At 39.2% G+C, this 18184-nt stretch overlaps 1 protein-coding gene across 3 annotated transcripts in view; it reads right to left on the reverse strand.

The window, feature by feature from the left end:
• The window catches only part of fstl5 (follistatin-like 5), a 170693-nt gene that overhangs the window by 87008 nt on the left and 65501 nt on the right, over nt 1-18184 (reverse strand). For all 3 annotated transcript variants that reach the window (XM_058650034.1, XM_058650033.1, XM_058650035.1), the window contains one exon: nt 16462-16710. In XM_058650034.1, coding sequence (XP_058506017.1) covers nt 16462-16710 — 249 coding nt within the window. The remainder of the gene's footprint in view (nt 1-16461; nt 16711-18184) is intronic.

The raw sequence follows: 18184 nt of genomic DNA on the forward strand, positions 1-18184 counted from the left end.
TTTGTCATTTTGTTGTCAATTTTCAAGAAACATGACCAAAGGATTCCCCAAATGTTATGCCTGAAATGCATTACGGAGAATGGATTGTTTGTGTAAAAATGGCTACTTAAATTACTAGTTACAGTATTTTCAAGACCAAGTAAATTAATGTAAACTAATAATAATTTTATTTGTAACACACTTTATATTTCTAAAATATCCCAGTGCTTAAACACAACAAGAAAAGTGGCTGTTGAGTTGTGGTTGATTCCCCGTCTGCTGTTTCCAAAGTTTGGGATGGTAGTTTGGGAGTTTGGCCTTACCAACATCTACAGTTCTTTGACCGCTGACTAAGCAAATTTCTCCCGCAGATAAAAAGAGCACGACATACAGTACAGATGAAAGCTGCCGGAGCAACAAGTAAACAGCCCTTACTCTGAAAAAGATTTGTCAACCCTGCACAGTCTATAGTTTCTATTGCTAACCTGCTGTAATGTCCCAAAACCGTTGATCTGCTGACTACAAGACGCAACTGACATTTAAATTTGTCCCCATTTGCCCCTTTGCAATTTGAAAATGCTACCTCTCCTTCCACCCAGCATATCAGCGTATAGAACGTTCGTCAGCTTCAGAAATGTTTGCTTACAGTTCCGGTTTACTGCAAGTCTGTATTGTGAACCAAAGAAGTCCCAGGATATTTACAGCTTCATGTAGAAGCTTGTGTCATGTTATAAAAATAAAAGTGCACAATCTCACAGTCACATCCCCTAGTCTTAGGAAAAGACTCACGCTGACTGCAACACTCTTGATTATCACAATGCCCTCAGAGTCTAGCTTTTATTCCCACTGTGGGGTCACCATTAGGTTAACAGAATCCAGCCTTTTCACATTAAAGCCTATGCTAATGTACAAAGGCAGTCTAATACTGTGTCGATGAAGCACAAAATGACAGGGGAATTTGGTGTTTCCTTGCACCCTGGTGAGATCTTCCACATCAGATTCATGAAATATGAAATGTACACACCGTTGCTGTGGTATCTTCTCATTAATCTTGTATGTTTCTTCGCTGAAGTGCATTCTGATCACCTTGGCCATCAGAGAGGAAGAACAAACAGGCCGAGGTCAGACGGCCTGTAAAGCACTGCTTGTGTCTCCACAGCGAGCATTTTTCATGCTGATGTTTTGTCAGGAATCGGAATGTTTTCTGATGTATGGTGTAATCTGCCATATTGGCAGCCAGCTCAGTCATTGCTGCTTGTGACAGACTCTCATTCAAACTGAACTGAAAAAAAAAAGTTTCCACTCCTAGATCAAAGAAGATTGGCCACCGACTGCACTATATATGTGCTAAACATTTCACAAAATCAATATTCCACTCATGTTCACTGGCCATATACCTGCAATTTCTAAATATGGGAGATGGAAAAAAGCTACAATATCGTATCAAACTATCAAGAGATAAGATAAAATAGTCTTTTTTGTTGTTTGTTGTTTATTTAATGTCAAACACTCCATTAAAAAGATTTTGGTTTGTGGTCAAAACAAGACATCTGAGAACATCAACATTGGATTTTTTTGACATTTTATGGACCAAACATATACTCATTAGCTGCCGCTCTAACATCTATGAATGTGCATTACAGGAAAAATACTGTGCAGTAAAGACTGAGTGACCACAATATATTAGGGTTTTCGATTCCGACGTAAATGGTAGTAACAAGACAACATGTTGGTGCCTCATTTGGGTGCCGGACTTTTTTTTAACCGTCCCCTATTGTTCCGGCGTCAACTTGCTCACCGCTTCCCTAGAGTGCGCTTGATAGGACCTGAAAGATGGTGGAAACTTTAACTTAAAATGGTGGGGACAACATTGTTGATCATAAATAGTGCTGGGGTCATGTCGCATATCCGACGCCTATGGGCCCTGGAAATAAGAGGGCATTGTTTGTGCGAAGTGTGTGCGTTTTGAGAACTGTTTAAAAAATACAGAGTAGGCAACGGTATCGGATAAAACTTAACCGATACCTAACCCTACAATATATACAGTATGAGTTTAATATCAAAGGATTGCAAATGAGCTATTGCACTTATGTGAATCATAGCAGTGTGAAAATAAAGGACATTTTTAAAGTTGCATCAATAATGTCTTCTGTTTAATGATATTAGACTTCTTAGCTCCCACCAAATCACAGCCTAATTTATGTAATGTAATTATTTTTTCATCACGAAACACTTGGCTTGTCATAATGTGTTTTGGAGATTAAATCATTGCTAATGAAAAAGCACACACCCAGAAAATACAAAGGCATGCCTGTCGTACATTTTAAGCGTCAGTAAATTACCTGAAATGACCTCCAGTCAAGGTCCGTGAGTGAGGAGCCAGTTCCGGAGCCGTCAACCGTATTAAAATTACGCTCAATAACAGACGCTTTTAAGCAGCAATTTTTACAACATCAATGTGAAACGGGTCACTTGTAGTGATGGACCTACGGAGATTTATTATCATCCAATTCAGCAGGTACCATCAGCTTAACAGAGCTTTATATTGAGTTTTAGCTTGTTTAGCTGTCTGCGGTGATTCTATCTGTGGTCCTGATGTTCTTGGCAGCCTTTCACTGCCTGCAATTATAAAAGAGGTGCCACGATAAATCTATGACAAAAACCTCTGGATAAAAGGTAAAAAAAAAATAAAAATAAACAACTATTTGCCTTAAAGTTTCCCATATCAATTTGAAAAGTTGTGTATGTGTTTGGATAGCTTTACTTTTAGGAGCACACAACAGTGTTGTATATAGAGATCTGGATTCTCAGAACTTAAAATTGAGTAGTGAACACTGATTGTGTTTGGACAGGACATATAGCACTGCTGCTATAAGGCTGCAATATTGCTGTATTAGTAGTGTAATGCTATTACGTAAGTAAACCTGTGTGGAAGCTGAGATGTATTTGTTTACAAAGAAAATGCACTAAATGTTGTGTTTGGTCTGCATCCATTTTACATCAGAGCCTAGTTATAAAACACATGAGCTCCATATAATAACGGCATTCCTTTTTTGTGGAGGACCCACATTTAGCTTGATGTTTCTTGACTCAGGTCATAGAGGGACTTAAATTGGGTTAGGGTTCGGGACTCAAACACTCGAACTGAATCAACTACAACACTGCCATGTGATGCAGTCAAGAGCTTCAGCACACAGAACAGTTCCGTGACAAAGACCTCATCTTCAGAGCAAGTAAATGAGAGGATCTTGAGTGGAGGCTGCTTTGTCAACTGAAGACTTTAGAAACAATAGTTAACAGAGTAAGAATAAACTGTTTTTCTCTGATGATGCGGTGCTTCAGTACATGGATGGTTCTGAGAATCTCCATCTCTGCAAAATCAAGCTCCAGATGTCCACGATACCAATAATATCACGATACAACAATTCTGTGATAATCAATGTATTGCAAGAGTCATATAGCAAAACATCACGATATCTGTGTATTAAAAATGCAGGATTTCTCACAACATAGAGAACAAAGAGCATAAAGTCTATGTATTGAACGTGAATGGGGCATCTTTTTCTCCACCATTATCCCGCTCTAAACTCCCTAAATTGATTAAAACATCAATATTCGCCCTGTCGTATGTATTATTGTATTGCGCGAGGAAGGACAGCAATGTACCACCGAATCAATATTTTGAACCACCCGTACTGTGTCACGACGTCGTGTTTAGATTGTCTTATACATAGAATGCAGTCAACACTTTGTGTCAGAAACACCCACAATGCTGCAACACAGACAACCCTCTCCCTTCTCCCCCCTCCACACTCTCCTTCTCTCTATCTGTGACTTACACACAAACACACTGCTTGAAGCTATGTTGGCAAAGATTGTACACTTTTATTTCACCAAATTGTTCAAAGGTTTGAGATCCAGGAAGGAGAAAGTGGGTGGAAACAACACAGAGAGACAGCGAGAGGCAAGAGAGAGAGCGAGCGAGGCAGAGACCAATAAAATGAAAACTTTTCAGGATAATAGCGTGCACAGCAGAAGAGCTTTTAACCAATTCCTCTAATGGAAAGCCACCTTGTGCAGGCTGCAAAAAAATGATTTTGGAACCCATTCACTCAGTGTAAACACACTTGCACCAGAATGAAATTGGCCAATTCATCAAGAGCTCACAGAGGCTTTAAGGGATTATATTAATTTACATGCTTACAAGGAGGAGATAGAAGGACAGAACAGTCATCTTAATGTATTTTTGATCAATGGCTCTTTATTAATACACCTGCCGTCAAAGCAGCAAGTCCCTGAAAATGTGCAACTGCAACAGCAAATGTCTTGCAGAGAAATAAATGTGCTTACTTTACTGGATTTAATAGTTTTAATCCGAAAAAAATCTCCTAGTGAAGTAGCCGGTAAATTAGCTGTAGCTGGCTGCTGCCTTCATGTGAGCATTAGCGATTCTGCAGCGTCAGTATTAGAGTGGGGAGGAGGAACATGTTTAAATTGGCTAGTTTGTCATACATTTGTGTGAGGAGCCACAGCTCAGTCCTTTATAGACGCTTTGATGGAATAATTGGCCATTTTTGGGCACATAATGAACATGCAAATGAACGCTGGATGCTTTGATCGATGGTTTTATTTATAGCCTACGCAGCTTCACATGCATCAGTTCATTGTGTCGTGATGCACGAGCCTGCAGGGCCTGTGCCACTTCAAATTGCATTCATGAAAATGGAATAAATATAAATGAAACAGTATACATGTGTCTCTGCCTATGAACAGACTGGCCTCTGTACTTGAGAGGAGCAATGTATAATAAAATAATGATTAAAGATGTAGTTTTTTTATATACTGCAGGTTAGAAATGTTCAATTCAAAACTTTTTTGCAACACGTCCATGTTGAGATATCAAAGCTGAGCTTGTCCTTCAAATCAATACAGGGCTGAGTTTTATGTAATATTTATGATAAGCTTGTGGTTATCTTAAAAAAAACAACATTTTTGACTGTTTTTACATTTCGTGTTTTTACTTTATTAATTTATGTAATGATTGATTCAGTTAAGAAATGTTTTTTTGTTTTTTTCTTATTTGATTAATTCCTTGTGATGTAAATGTTTAATTTATAATTCCACCTTCGCTGCAGAATGTCCTTGATATGTTCTCAGAGAGCTGGTGAGGGACTTGTGTTTTTTGTTTTTGTTTTTTTTTTTTTAAGAAAAATGCAATTATCACAACCTTGTCGGTATGTTTTTCTTGCATTTCCATTTTGAGTTTTACTTTCCTTCTGTTAGCTCCTCTGAGACTTGCTCATATTAAAACCCATATAAACAAACCAACCACCATTTCACAAACAATTTAACACCGAACGACTGCCAGGATAATATACATTTTCTGTACATTACAAAGCAGCTGGTGCTAAATGTGCTTATAAATAGGGTAAAGGAAAAAGCCCTCAGGAACTTCAACAGTGCACAACTGAGCAAAAAGCAAGGAAAGGAGGTGGGGCACAAACAGTCCTTAAAAGTTACAAGTGTGAGATTATCCTCCAGGGTTCCTGGATATAATTGGATGTAATTATTTGGAGAGGGTGAGAGAGAGAGAGAGAGAGAGGTGGGATTACCTGGTTAAAAAAAGGAGTCATTTCATACATACAGATGTAACTGCTGTGAAAGAATCAAGACAATGCTGCAGTCTGAACTCACACGAAAGTAATTTGCAGACATGTCAATAAAAACACTTTGCCTCCAAATGACTCCATAATAAGCAGCTAATAAATAAGGTGTAATTTATGCCGTCTGTTTGTTTAAGGTAAACATTTCAATTAAGCGTGGATAAATTATGAGCCCCACAGTGACGGCTGTTAAGTTTCCTGTGCATAAGACTCCCTCAACACTCGGAGCAGGTGGTGTCAGAATCAAAAACACCTCTGTAATACCTCACCTCACACACGCAGGATCAAAATAATATCATACCACCTTGCAGTTGTATGCCTTAACATGTCAGGCTGCAGTATATACAGGATCCATGACGACTTTAATGAAGAAAAAAAATAAAGGTATGAGATTTATTTATTTATTATGTTCTTTTTTAAAGTCATACGGTTCATCCTTGATTCAAAGGATGAACATGACGCTCCCTCCGGGTGTTTAAAATAGCAGCTTCATGACAATGAGACAGCTGTGAAGTCACCTTGACTTTTATCTATTTATTTATTTTAGTTGTTCCTCAAGTTCAAATGTTTGTTCCACATTTGTCCCTCAAAAGTTTTTCTAATATGTTGTGATCGTGTTCACAAACACTGCCTGGCTGACTTGAACAATGGAAACAAAGGCTGCACAGAAGCTATTTTCCACGGGCTACGTAAGCATCTACAGCACGTTTGTGTATTGGGATCATATATAAAGAGCTCTTGTCTTTGACTGAATAAAATTAAAGCATCAAATCACCAACACACACTTTCCTACATCTCGCTTCACGATGGCACGCATTTAGTATAACAAATGGAGAAATGACTGCACTTTGTAAATGCCTGGGTGTCTTGAGGTGCTCTTCACCTTTTGTGAGGACGCAGCTGTTGTTGTTAATTTATGACTCACTGCAGTCTAACGTCTTTGGAAAAACAACACACACACACATTCATCCTGCATATCTTGAGAGTGTAACAAGTGTAATCACTTTTAAATTTATCCAACTTACATAATGTTTGGACTGCAAAATATTCACTATTTTGAACTTTATATACTTAAATATATATATTTAAAAATAGAACGGACCTCTGGTAACCTTATTCATTTTTTATACCACTCTTTTTTAATTATTGTTCTTTGTTGTCCTTGTTCTTTCCAGTTGAATGTCTGTAATGTTATGTTCATGTTTTCCGTTTAATGTACAGCGTGTGCTAAGCATAAAACCGGAGACAAATTCCTTGCATTTGTTCACATACTTGGCCAATAAAGCTGATTCTGAGTACAGTATACAAATTCCGCCCGCTGAGTTATCACCGCGTCGCTGAAGTGACTGCCAACATCTGGTGACTTTAAGATGCCTTTGGAAAACAGGCAGTCGACATAAATAAGGCGAGCAGATCAGGTGGACATAATTTAGTGGAAGATACAGAGAGTATTCCAGTTACGACAGCAGCTGCCATATAAACCTATGACCAATGACTTAGCAGCTAATTTACGCGACGTGATGGAGCTTCAGTGTTTTGTCACTTTGACAGGAGTCAGGGTTGTGAAAATCAGGAACTACAGGCTTTAAAATTAGACGAGTGCAGCAGCTCCAGACCATGTCCTTCAGTAAATATTAACTGACCCGGCCATCTGCAGTGGCTTTTCACCCTCATTTTCCCTCTGAAACTGCTCTGTACTCCATGATCCGGTGTGATTTCACCTTTCGATCAGCAACACAAGGAAGACAAATATCGGGGGGTTTTCACGACTTGTGTTTGTGGAATCTTCGGCAGAGGAATGGAAACATGTTGTGTCGCAGAGCACAAGGCAAGTGTGAGATTTATAATAAGTGTCTTGTCACAAGGGAAAAAAAAACAATGAGATCACATATTATGTTCAGGTAAATTTTGATTCACCTTGACATAAAGTTTCGCCCTCATCTCGTTTTCCATCTCGGCACCTAATTGAATCTGTATTAACATTGGTTATGATCTGTCCTTCTCCAGTGCTGCTGCACGAGGAGAGCTATTTCTGTGAGCTTTATACATAAAGAGTGATGACACCATTGTGCTCTGAAATTTCCTGTTTCATATCAGTTTTCAACAAATGCTCCACCGCTGGTCCCTGCAGCGATGTCATCCATCTCCAGTCTGCATCACTCTTCATTTGGCTTTAATAAGGTAGGCTAACGGTGCCATGTATTCAGTGATATGACTATCATTAACAGATGCTTTTGTCAAGAGAACGAAGCTGGAAAGAAAAGGAAAAAAGGAAAAGAAAAAGAAAATCAATGAAACAAAAGCGACATCACTTTTTGTTTCACTCCAGCACAGACTGTGTTCCGATAGCCTCGAGCTATCCAAGACGGAGATTTATACACGTCAAATCCACCACTGGAACAGAGACATATGGTGTGGATGCTTAACATCACTGCTCCAAACAATTATCATTTACAGCGTTTTTAATATAATATGCTGGAGAATTCACACACAACATCGTCAATAACCACTTGTCGATCAACCGTAACGGTAGCGCCGGCAGCGGTAATCCTGTACAATTAAATAAACTGACGCAGACAAGAGTACAGCACGGAGATAACCACATATATCATACAAGATTCCCCTCGGAGAATTTGGGCATCATCTCCAACCTCCGACAACCACACTCAATGCCTCTTGCTATCCAGATGCTGACAGCTCGTTGAAGAGCTCCGGACCGGAGGACGCTGGTACAGAAGGAGCGGATGCTGCGAGATTTTCTCCCGACGAAGAGTTCATTCGGGGCAGCTGAGTTCAGTTTAATTTTGTATAATTCTGCATCTTTGCATTGTTCATATTTGCAGAGACATTGCTGAAAATGAGTGAGCTGCAGAGAAACTAATTTTCAGGTATTATGCCAGCTGACTCTGGCCTTGTACTCATCATCATCATCATGACAAGAACTCATTTCCGGTAAAAATGATACAATGAGGAGTGGCATTGAGCTTAGAGGCTGAGGAATTTCAAGGCTGACTGTATGTTACCATGTTGGCATCTCTCCATCAGGTAATGGCTTCTTTGTCCTTTATTTTTTCACAGCTGTGATAAGGCTGTTGTCACAAATGTCCACTTTCAAACCCACAAACATCCATGGTATCACTGCTTCTCCTGTGGTGTCAATTCACAGTGCCTCTGTTGTGCCTGTGTGATAGTGTGTGTTCTTAGTCATTAAAGACTGTCTGATCCTACTTCACTTGATGTGGTACAACAATAAAAAGAAGGGGTTTGGTTTTGGTTTCCAACGTCTCAAACAAACCTTAAACCAACAGAAGAGGTCACGAGGGACCTCAGAGGGAACGTGCGGGTGACAATGGTTTGGATGTCCTTGCAGATTTAATGATCCACAGGTCTAGATTTTAATGAGGAGCTTGTTCTTTGGCACCACTGTTGATGACAACGCCAGGTCTCTCATTAAAAGAGAGTGAGAGGACGCTCTCTTTTACTGTACACAAGCTCATCTCACTGATCTCAGAGGAGTGGCTCTCTCCGGTGGGAACGATGCAGACACATCGTTAAGGTAGAAGGTCTCTAGAGTCCCGGAGCTACGACGCATCATGATCATGTTTTTCTTGGTGGAGCCCAAGAGAGTTGTCCACCAAGAGTTTGTTCTACTAAGATTCAAAGGAAGCATCTAACAACGAAGGCACTGCAGTTTAACAAGCCTCACTTTCATCAACACAACCTAATTCTAGACGTTCATGTTAACTGCATTTGTACGTATTTGTGTGAACAACATAAAATGCATCAAGGCTAGACACTATAACCTGACTGAGAAATACCCTTCTTTTTACTTACAGAATGTTTACTTTGATAATGTTTTACCATTAGTTTGAGTTATTCATGAATTTCCTCATTACTTTAAAAAGGTGAGAGTTGAATTTAATTAGAAATCACTGGAAAAAATGTTGATCATGCAGTCAGTATGCACTGGAGTATGTAAAAAATATGAAATGCATCAGTAAAGCCAGTCTTAGGGTCTGTTATTATAAGTGTTAGAAGCGATGGCACTTTCTATTAAATACCTGTGATGTGAGAAAATGACTAATATTCTAAAATACTCAAAGACTGACTGCCTTCTCCGCTTCCATGTTAGATAAATATGCACAAATGATTGGTGACCAAGTCAATGGCTTATAAATTGCCATGGGACATCAACTGTCAACCACGTATCGATTTCTGCTGCTCTTTTATTACTATTATGCAAAATCAGAAATGCTCTCGCCCCGAGTAATTTCTCATCCACAAAGGGTTAAACACATCCCGTCTCTGTGTGTTCATCAGATCACATCACTGCCCTTGTCTCTTCCCATTTTCTTCACATCCCTGATTTCCTTTCTTTTGTTTTTTCTTGTTGCACAGAGAGCTGAGCTTTGTCTGACTCAGCGTATCTACATCTACAGACTTTTTAAGACTGTGCATGTGGTGTGTGCGAGTGTGGTCTCTAACCAGAGGACCCGACTTCAATGCTACAACAATAATGGCTGATGCCAAGGATTTGCTGTTGGACTTTTGATGGCCGCTTTGTGTCTCTCCAACTTCACTCTGCATGTCCCCTGTAAAGCATCTATTTCCAACGTCCCAAGCTGTAGCGTCCTCTTATATAAGGTGCAGCAGGCTTGAAACTGGTTTTTAACTGACTTCAACCACTGGTGGAAATCACTGCGTTTTAGTCACGCTTCATTGAAGCTGCACTTCCCCATTTTGGTGCAAGTAACAAGCTAATCCAATCCTCGTGTTGCCAGACTGGCTCAGGCTGATAAATTCTGACCGGGCTGCAAGCAACGTTTCTAGTGACCGGTTCCGTGTTTGTTCTGTTGTTATATATCAACGTCACATAAATCGTCACATAAGTATTTAAATATTTAAATACTTGGCAAAACTCTATTTAAGATTTTTTTGTAAGGCCTAAAATTCAGATTATTGTATTTTAGACTTTTTAAGACCCTGCAGACCTGAGACTGCAGTAAACCTGACTGTTGTTCTACTTATAGCAACTGGTAAAACGGTAGAGTTACAGGTCAAAATGATTGTAATAACCGAGTTATTAGTATGACTACACTACTAATTTTCTAAATACAATCAGCAACAGCTCCGTTTACATATGGGTATGACACCGCAGCATGGTTATATAAAGTAAAGCATGCAGTGCAACCACGAGGCAAGTATTCAAAATAGAATAATTTGTGTATTGCAGGCCTGGAGGATTTACATAGATCCAAATGTCTGACAGTTTTCTAAATGTGTGATCTCCCAGATAACTGGATATGCTGAATGCACTGAAACCACTTACTTGATGCACCACAACCTTTAGCCCTAATTGTCTCCACTTGAGGCCGCAGAAATTGCTCGTCTTCATGCGTGTGTGCCGCGCACACACACGCACACACTGCCCTCTGAATATTGGACAGGCTTTTTTTTGTTCACCACTTAATTTTCAATCAGAGCCAATCCTGGCTAAGTTTACAAGCAGTGCAAAGGGAAGATGGGGGTCATATGCTTTTCACAGTGCTAATGAGAAGCTTCAATCAACCCAAGGCTGTCATTTTTTTATCCCGTCTTCCACAGCAGATAACAGGGCAGAGAAAAGGTCTGGCTGACAAAGCCATGTCAATCTCCAACACAGACCCATCCGACTGGGACCCAACAGTTGACTTAAGTTTATGGTTACCCTGTTATCGTGTGGTCCAATTAAGACATCACCATGGCAGCTGAATACAGTGTATATATACATATATATCTATCTAAGACATCTGTGTATGAATGAACTGATGTTGGTGTTAAATTCTAAAAAAACAAGCAATACCATACACTACACCCGAGAGAACACTTATTATGTAAATCTGTAATATAAACAAAAGTGATGTGACTTGAGTGCATTACTAACACAATGTTTAATGAAAATTTACACTGGAGGACAAGCTGTGTTAAAACTGCTGTAGTGCAGAGTGGAAGGTTTTTCTCGGATCTGATTTCAATTTAAACATAATTAAAACTAGGTTTTGCACTAACTGTTTGGCCATTGAATGTAAGTTGCTGATAAATTAAAAAACAGCTCATTACAGTTTCATTAGCCTGTGTATATCTAACAACAAACAAGTATGAGCCACTTTTTGGCAGTAAGCAGAGCAATAGTGAAACGGGCATATCATCCATCCTGCACCGACAGGTCCTTTATAATATTTTGTTTTGAATTTAACAGCCTATTGTTATATATCGACTCCCAGATGAAAGGACAGTAAGATAAGTGATGATAAGTTTTTCATAAAGTACTGGTCGCAACAACTGAGCGAACAAATCAATCTCCAAATCTCGCCAACACATAATTTAATGTTAATATATTGTATTTGCAATGTGTGCCATTAACGTCAGGGTAAAATGCTTTATACATTAGTGATCAATTCAATTCAGCATAACTAAATCTTCTAAATGCATCACTCTACTGTTGGCTAACTGGCAGAGTGCACTAGGTTTTTGGAAGTAAAGGAAATTACTGTCTTTCCAATGACAAATTCAGCTTCAAAAAAAAGATAAGTCCCTCCTTTATTGAGCCAGAATAACACACTGACACTAACATACATGTTTTCACATCCTTAAAAAAATCAGCAACTGATTCAGAACACAGAAAATGAATTATGACAACACTTTAAGAGACTAAAATCATTCTAGTGGACTTGCAAGGCTGCACCTGAGAGCTGTGATCTTCTGACCTATGGTCAACATGCTTCGAGCCCTGTGAAATCCATATTATTATTTTTAAATTTCCATTTTATTTTATCTGAACTTGTGTATTTAATATTAAACTATATTATATAGTCCATAATATATATATAGACCAACCCTAACCCTCCAGGAGGTCCAGGAGACTGTGAAGAATTTACAGAGCAACATATCGCCTGATTCCAATCTGAATTTGGGAGTTACCTTTAAATTTTGTAACTTTATACACAGCACGTTTGTCTCAGATAGCTGCTTAGACATTGTTGTGAAGGGAAGCTGCACTGGTCCCACACACATAATGGCCAAATCATGACAAATTTGGCAAGATTCCGTGCATTCTTGTTCGCAATGACAGCGTTAATATGCTAAATCGTAGGACTGTTGTTCAACACGTTCATTAAAGACAGTTTTGCAGGTACAGCCTTTGGCGATAAACAGAATTTGCAAGAATTCAACTTGAAGATATGGATTTGTGTAACGAATAACCAATTCTAATGATGAAGCAAAAGAAAAAGTATGCAAATAACCTAACCTTTCCTACCGGGCAGTCAAAAGTGAAGAAGCCTCTTGGACAGGAAGTGAAACACCTTCAACAAAACCCATTCAGGTCCAGCTGCCTGTGTACACTTGAAGAAACAATAACCTGGACGATTGAGAACCTTCACAGACTTCTTACTTGGTTTAGTTAATCCTCTGGGCAACATGAACACTCTGCAACACAATTTCATGGCTGTGACCCGGGTGGTGGACTGACAGACTGAGACATAACCATCGACAGAGCCAGCTGCTAACACGGTTGAAAAGTAATCACCGCACTAATTGAAATCTGCACCCAACACAGACGGAGACACAAAAGGGACCAAAAAATTTGAAGTCCACTGAAACTGAATAGCAGGAAATGCATAATTATGATGGAATAACGAGGATATATCTCTATACTGCTAGGTAAATTAAATCCATTACCTGGAGGACAAATAATCAAGTGACACATTCAACAAGCCACTGAGGGCACATTCCATTTTTACCAACCAATAACTTGTGAATCATAATGACATCTAGATTTTATTGTAAGCTCTATTCCATTTGCTCAATTATCCATTTCCTCTGAATTGTCATGGCGCCTTTTATGTTTGCAACAAAGAAGAGTCTCTGCAGCGATTATATATGAAGCACTCCTCCGTTTTCAAATGTAAGGCTTTAAAGACTGTAAACAACATTTCTATCACTCATAGTTTTATTTTTCAATATTTGAAAGTTTTGAAGAGAGAACAATGTCTTTGGCAGAGATTACTAATCACTCCAGCAGGTTCCCGAGTCGTCCTCCTGAAACTCTCACCCGATGTGAAATTGATTACACGTCAGTCACAGTAGAAAGAAAAACTGGAAAGAAAAGGGGATGAGATGAGAAGGAGGAAAAAAGGCACTTGTCTTTTTTATTCCGTCTTTTGGCTGCTGTTGATCTGATATTGATTGCCTGACACTGGTCAAATATCCTCGTCTGCATTGCGGGTAGATAGTGATTGGATGTGGAGGGGGCAGACTGACAGGACAGGACACATGAGAGAGGCTGATTAGGGCTGTCACACCCGCCAGGGATGTATCATTGATTTGAATGTCTCTCTGGGATTTTGATAGAACGGATGCTTTGACTGTTGAACACTGGCAAACTCACCTACAGTGTTACTGCACCACTGTTACAAGGCAGTTTATATCAGGGCTGTCACTGTAACCTCAAAGATGAGATGCTGCAAAACGAACAAGATTAGGGCAGAGGATGACAAGCCCATGCCAAACAACTGTGCATGATGTCCCCTCGTATTCAGACCGGTTCAGACACAAACAATGGCCACTGTCCCATAAAGACCAGCAGTGACTGACAGGCAGACATATTGTGTAACTCCCTCTTCCCAACTAAGTTTGATATTTTTAAATCCTGTGGCCATCGATCCACTGAACATGCACTCATTTTAATAAGTTTAATTCATCACAACCCTCAGCTTCTGTTAGCAACACTCCGACACACATGGCACTTTTACACGACACGTCAGGCACCTCGCGTCTTCATAGCACAGCTGCACGAAACTGCTGTGACACAATCTAGTGAAGAGCAAAGCACTTTTTGGTGTACTGAATCATTAGAATCGGTTAATTAAAAAGATCAGTTCAGTACTTCCTGCATGACTGGAGCACAGACTAAAATACGGCTGAAGGGCTTGTGATTTGGCTCTCGATCGCCGGCTTTTAGCACTGCTGTTGCTAAATACACAACGTAAAGGAAGGGAGAACCACATAGTAGAGATGGGCATTTGAATATTGGATGGTATTAATCATTGAATTCGTCAAACACTCTAGTGCTCATCGAGCTAGTAGAAGCTAACAGAAGCAGGTAACAAGATGCATTCAAGGACCGTGGTAAATTTCATCACTTCTGCAGGATCTACAGCATGTTGAGCTCAGAGAAGCTGCTTAGCAAATAGTTGTCATTACAGGAAAAAAGATTTGTTTTTACAAACACAACCAACTTTGGATCTTTTAAATATATTACCAATAGTCACAGTAACTGATCAACTTTATAATCAAGTGAATAATTGAATATTCATGCTGAGTTCTACCACAGAGTTTCATGCTCAACAGTACGTAGATCAAAACATTCCCCTCTCTTTTATCAAGCTCCATCTCAAAGTTACCAAGGAGCTAAGCAGAATCAACGCAGATGTGTTCAGTTGTCTGTGAATACTAAGAATATGCTTTATCTGAGCTGTCTGCAACTAATACCTTTCACCCCACATAAAGAGGATGGGTGTCAGGAACTCTCACTTCAACAACACCAAGATTTACAAAAGGATGAGTAGCTTTGTTTCCAGGGACCAAGAATAATTGGCATGTTTATACAATCAATGGTACAATGGTAGAAGGCAGTCAAGCATCTCTGGGGAAATATGAACACAACAGCTCGACCACCTGCTCCTGCCTCTATGCCAGGTGATGCATTTTACAAAGAGCATTATAAGTGGTCCTTTGCTCTTTAAGTTGTATTAACGTTGCAGTGTTATACTGTATGTTTCATGTCCCCAGTCCTATAATGTTCTACATTGTGGAATAGTTTGATTTAATTTCACATGTGTTATAGCATACGTGCTTGTACTCTGACATGACACATTACATTATACAATAGAACATGTATAATTACTTAACAATGGTAATTGTTTTACTGTGATAATTAAAGAAACCACCGTAATTATAATTCTTCTCATGTTTTTCCCTGTATGATGCCCCCCACCCCCCTCATGGATTCACCAACATCGTTATTTTTCTTGATGCCAAATTAGATTGCAGATTCTTGATGAATTCAGGACAGTTCTATCAGTAACAAACGAGTCAGAATGCAGAATCTTATGTTCAGAGAATTAAAATCAATTATATGTGAATTTGTTCCATCGATTAACTGATTAATCCACTGATTAATCCATAGATTAATCAGTTGCTAAGGGTTTTTTTGTTTTGTTCTTTACAAAACGGTGATCCATTCGTTAAGATCAAAACAAAGTGTCCACACACCAGTTACAACATTACGTCCAGGTAATTAAGTAATTGTGCTAACACACTGAACAGTTTCTTTGTTCCACCAAATCATTGCAAAGGGGTGACTTTATTGACCATAACTGCTGAAATGCAATCTTTTCAACAAGTGATTTAGCTTTTGGATCGAAATGATCTATGTCAACATGCCCAAAGCAGAAAACCAGAAGGGAATTACCTGAGGGTGGTAGGCTGGTTGTTTACAAAACAAGGCTGGCGTTGTCGATTAGCTCATGAGACTGCATTTATCTGCTAGGGCAAGTTCCTACTCATCTTGTATCTCGTGCTCAAAGGTGATAATAATAGCCCCCGTTCATGTCATTTTTACTGTTCTACTCTTTTAGGTCATTAGTGACTGATGTATGGACCTGTGGACCAACACAGTAGGTCAAACTCCTCAGCTTTTAGTGGAAAGCACAGCTGCAGAGGGTACAGAGCAGAGACAAAGTGTCCTGCATTAGAGAAAGGTCGTACGAGTGCTTACCTTTGTAGAAGCACTCCTCACTGTGCATGATGGTGATCCTGTGTCCTCCGAGGCAGGAGGCCCGGTGGAGTTCACAGTGGTTCTGGTACAGCTTCCCATCTGAGCCGCACACAGGTTTGTAGTGTGGTTTACACTGATCCAAGCACTTGCACTCCCCTTGGCCAGTCTCATGGTTGACGGCACAGTGGCGCCCCAAGCCACAGTACTTGTGTTCACATGGACTGGGATAAGCATTGTGTCCCAAAAAACCTGCAAAAACACACAAAAAGTAGCATGTGTTAATCAGTCAATACAGCTCTTTTTAGCGAGTGGGCCTCATTTACGCAGTTTCAGTCCCATCAAGCCTCAGGGAATCCCCATCGATGTTGGATGATGTTTTTCCTCAACGAACAATGTGTCTGTCAAATTCATTAATTATGCAACACAAGTTCTCTGGAAAGCACTTACTGCAGGAAGGATTTAAGGAAGTGTGTTCGTATGAAGCCCAGTATCACCACAAATGCAATGCCTAGAAAAACATCTGTGATATGTGATGTTATTATGTTGTTTGTTTGCTAATATATGCAGAGTGTAGAACACATTTCGTCACTTATAAGGTAGTCAACAACCAGATAACAGTGGAGAAGGAGCAGTCCATCTTGCTGACTAAAACACTTAAAATGACCTCCATAGAGTGACAAAAGGTCAGATGCCACTGAGTATTCATTTGATCTAAGGGCTGAGGTGCAAAATGAAAAAGCAGGAAAACAGTCCTTGAGTGAAACATTCATTTGCGACTGGCTCCAGGGCTGCAGTTCTACGGCCGACCTTGAACTCTGACCACAGTGTGGAGGAAGCAGGAATAGGAGAACTTCCCCATGGGGATGAGTGGAGAAGCAGAGGGGGGAAAAGCTCATTATCGAGCCGAAACTATAAAGTACAAATGTACTGTGCTTGTACATTGTTTTCAGTTGAGAAAACGTATATATATATATATATATATATATATATATATATATATATATATATATATATATATATATATATATATATATATATATATATATTTTGATGTAGCACAGAAAACTGAGTAATCTGTGATTAAAATAATGTGATAAACTGTGGGACAGAGAATGACTAAATTTGGTAACATTTTTTGTTGAATTTGCACGTTGCAGTGTGTTAGAGACCCTACGTAACCTTCAGTTAACCATCTGAAGATTTTTAATGTATTTATCCACTGGAATAAAAACACGGGGGGACCAAAAATTGTATCCTCCATAGAGTTAACCGTGCTCTTGATAGAAATTTGAAAAGGCTCAAATAAACAGTTTGTACAATCAATTAGTTGTACTGGTTGTTATTTTCTTTTTAATTTCTACACACTGGACCGTTAAAGAGTGTTATTACTTTGAATTTCTCTCAGGGGAGGATTCTATTGTGGACTCAATCTGTATGATTTAAAAAAAAAAACATGATGTACAGTACAGTAAAACATGTACTGCATCAAAAATATGTTCTGTCTCAGAATGTAAAGGGATGTAATAAACAGAGAGAAAAAAAGAAGAAAATCCATGGTACATAAAGTTAAGGACATAATGGGTTGATGGCCATGACTACAAATGATTATACATTTGTCCACCTCTTATTCCATTTGGGAAAAGGTTGTTGCAATTGAAAGGATTAGTGTGCTATCCTTCAGAAAATTGGCTATATTATGAGAGTAACAATAAATATAAAAAAT

This window comes from Solea solea, chromosome 14, assembly GCF_958295425.1.
Source record: "Solea solea chromosome 14, fSolSol10.1, whole genome shotgun sequence".
Lineage (NCBI taxonomy): Eukaryota > Metazoa > Chordata > Actinopteri > Pleuronectiformes > Soleidae > Solea > Solea solea.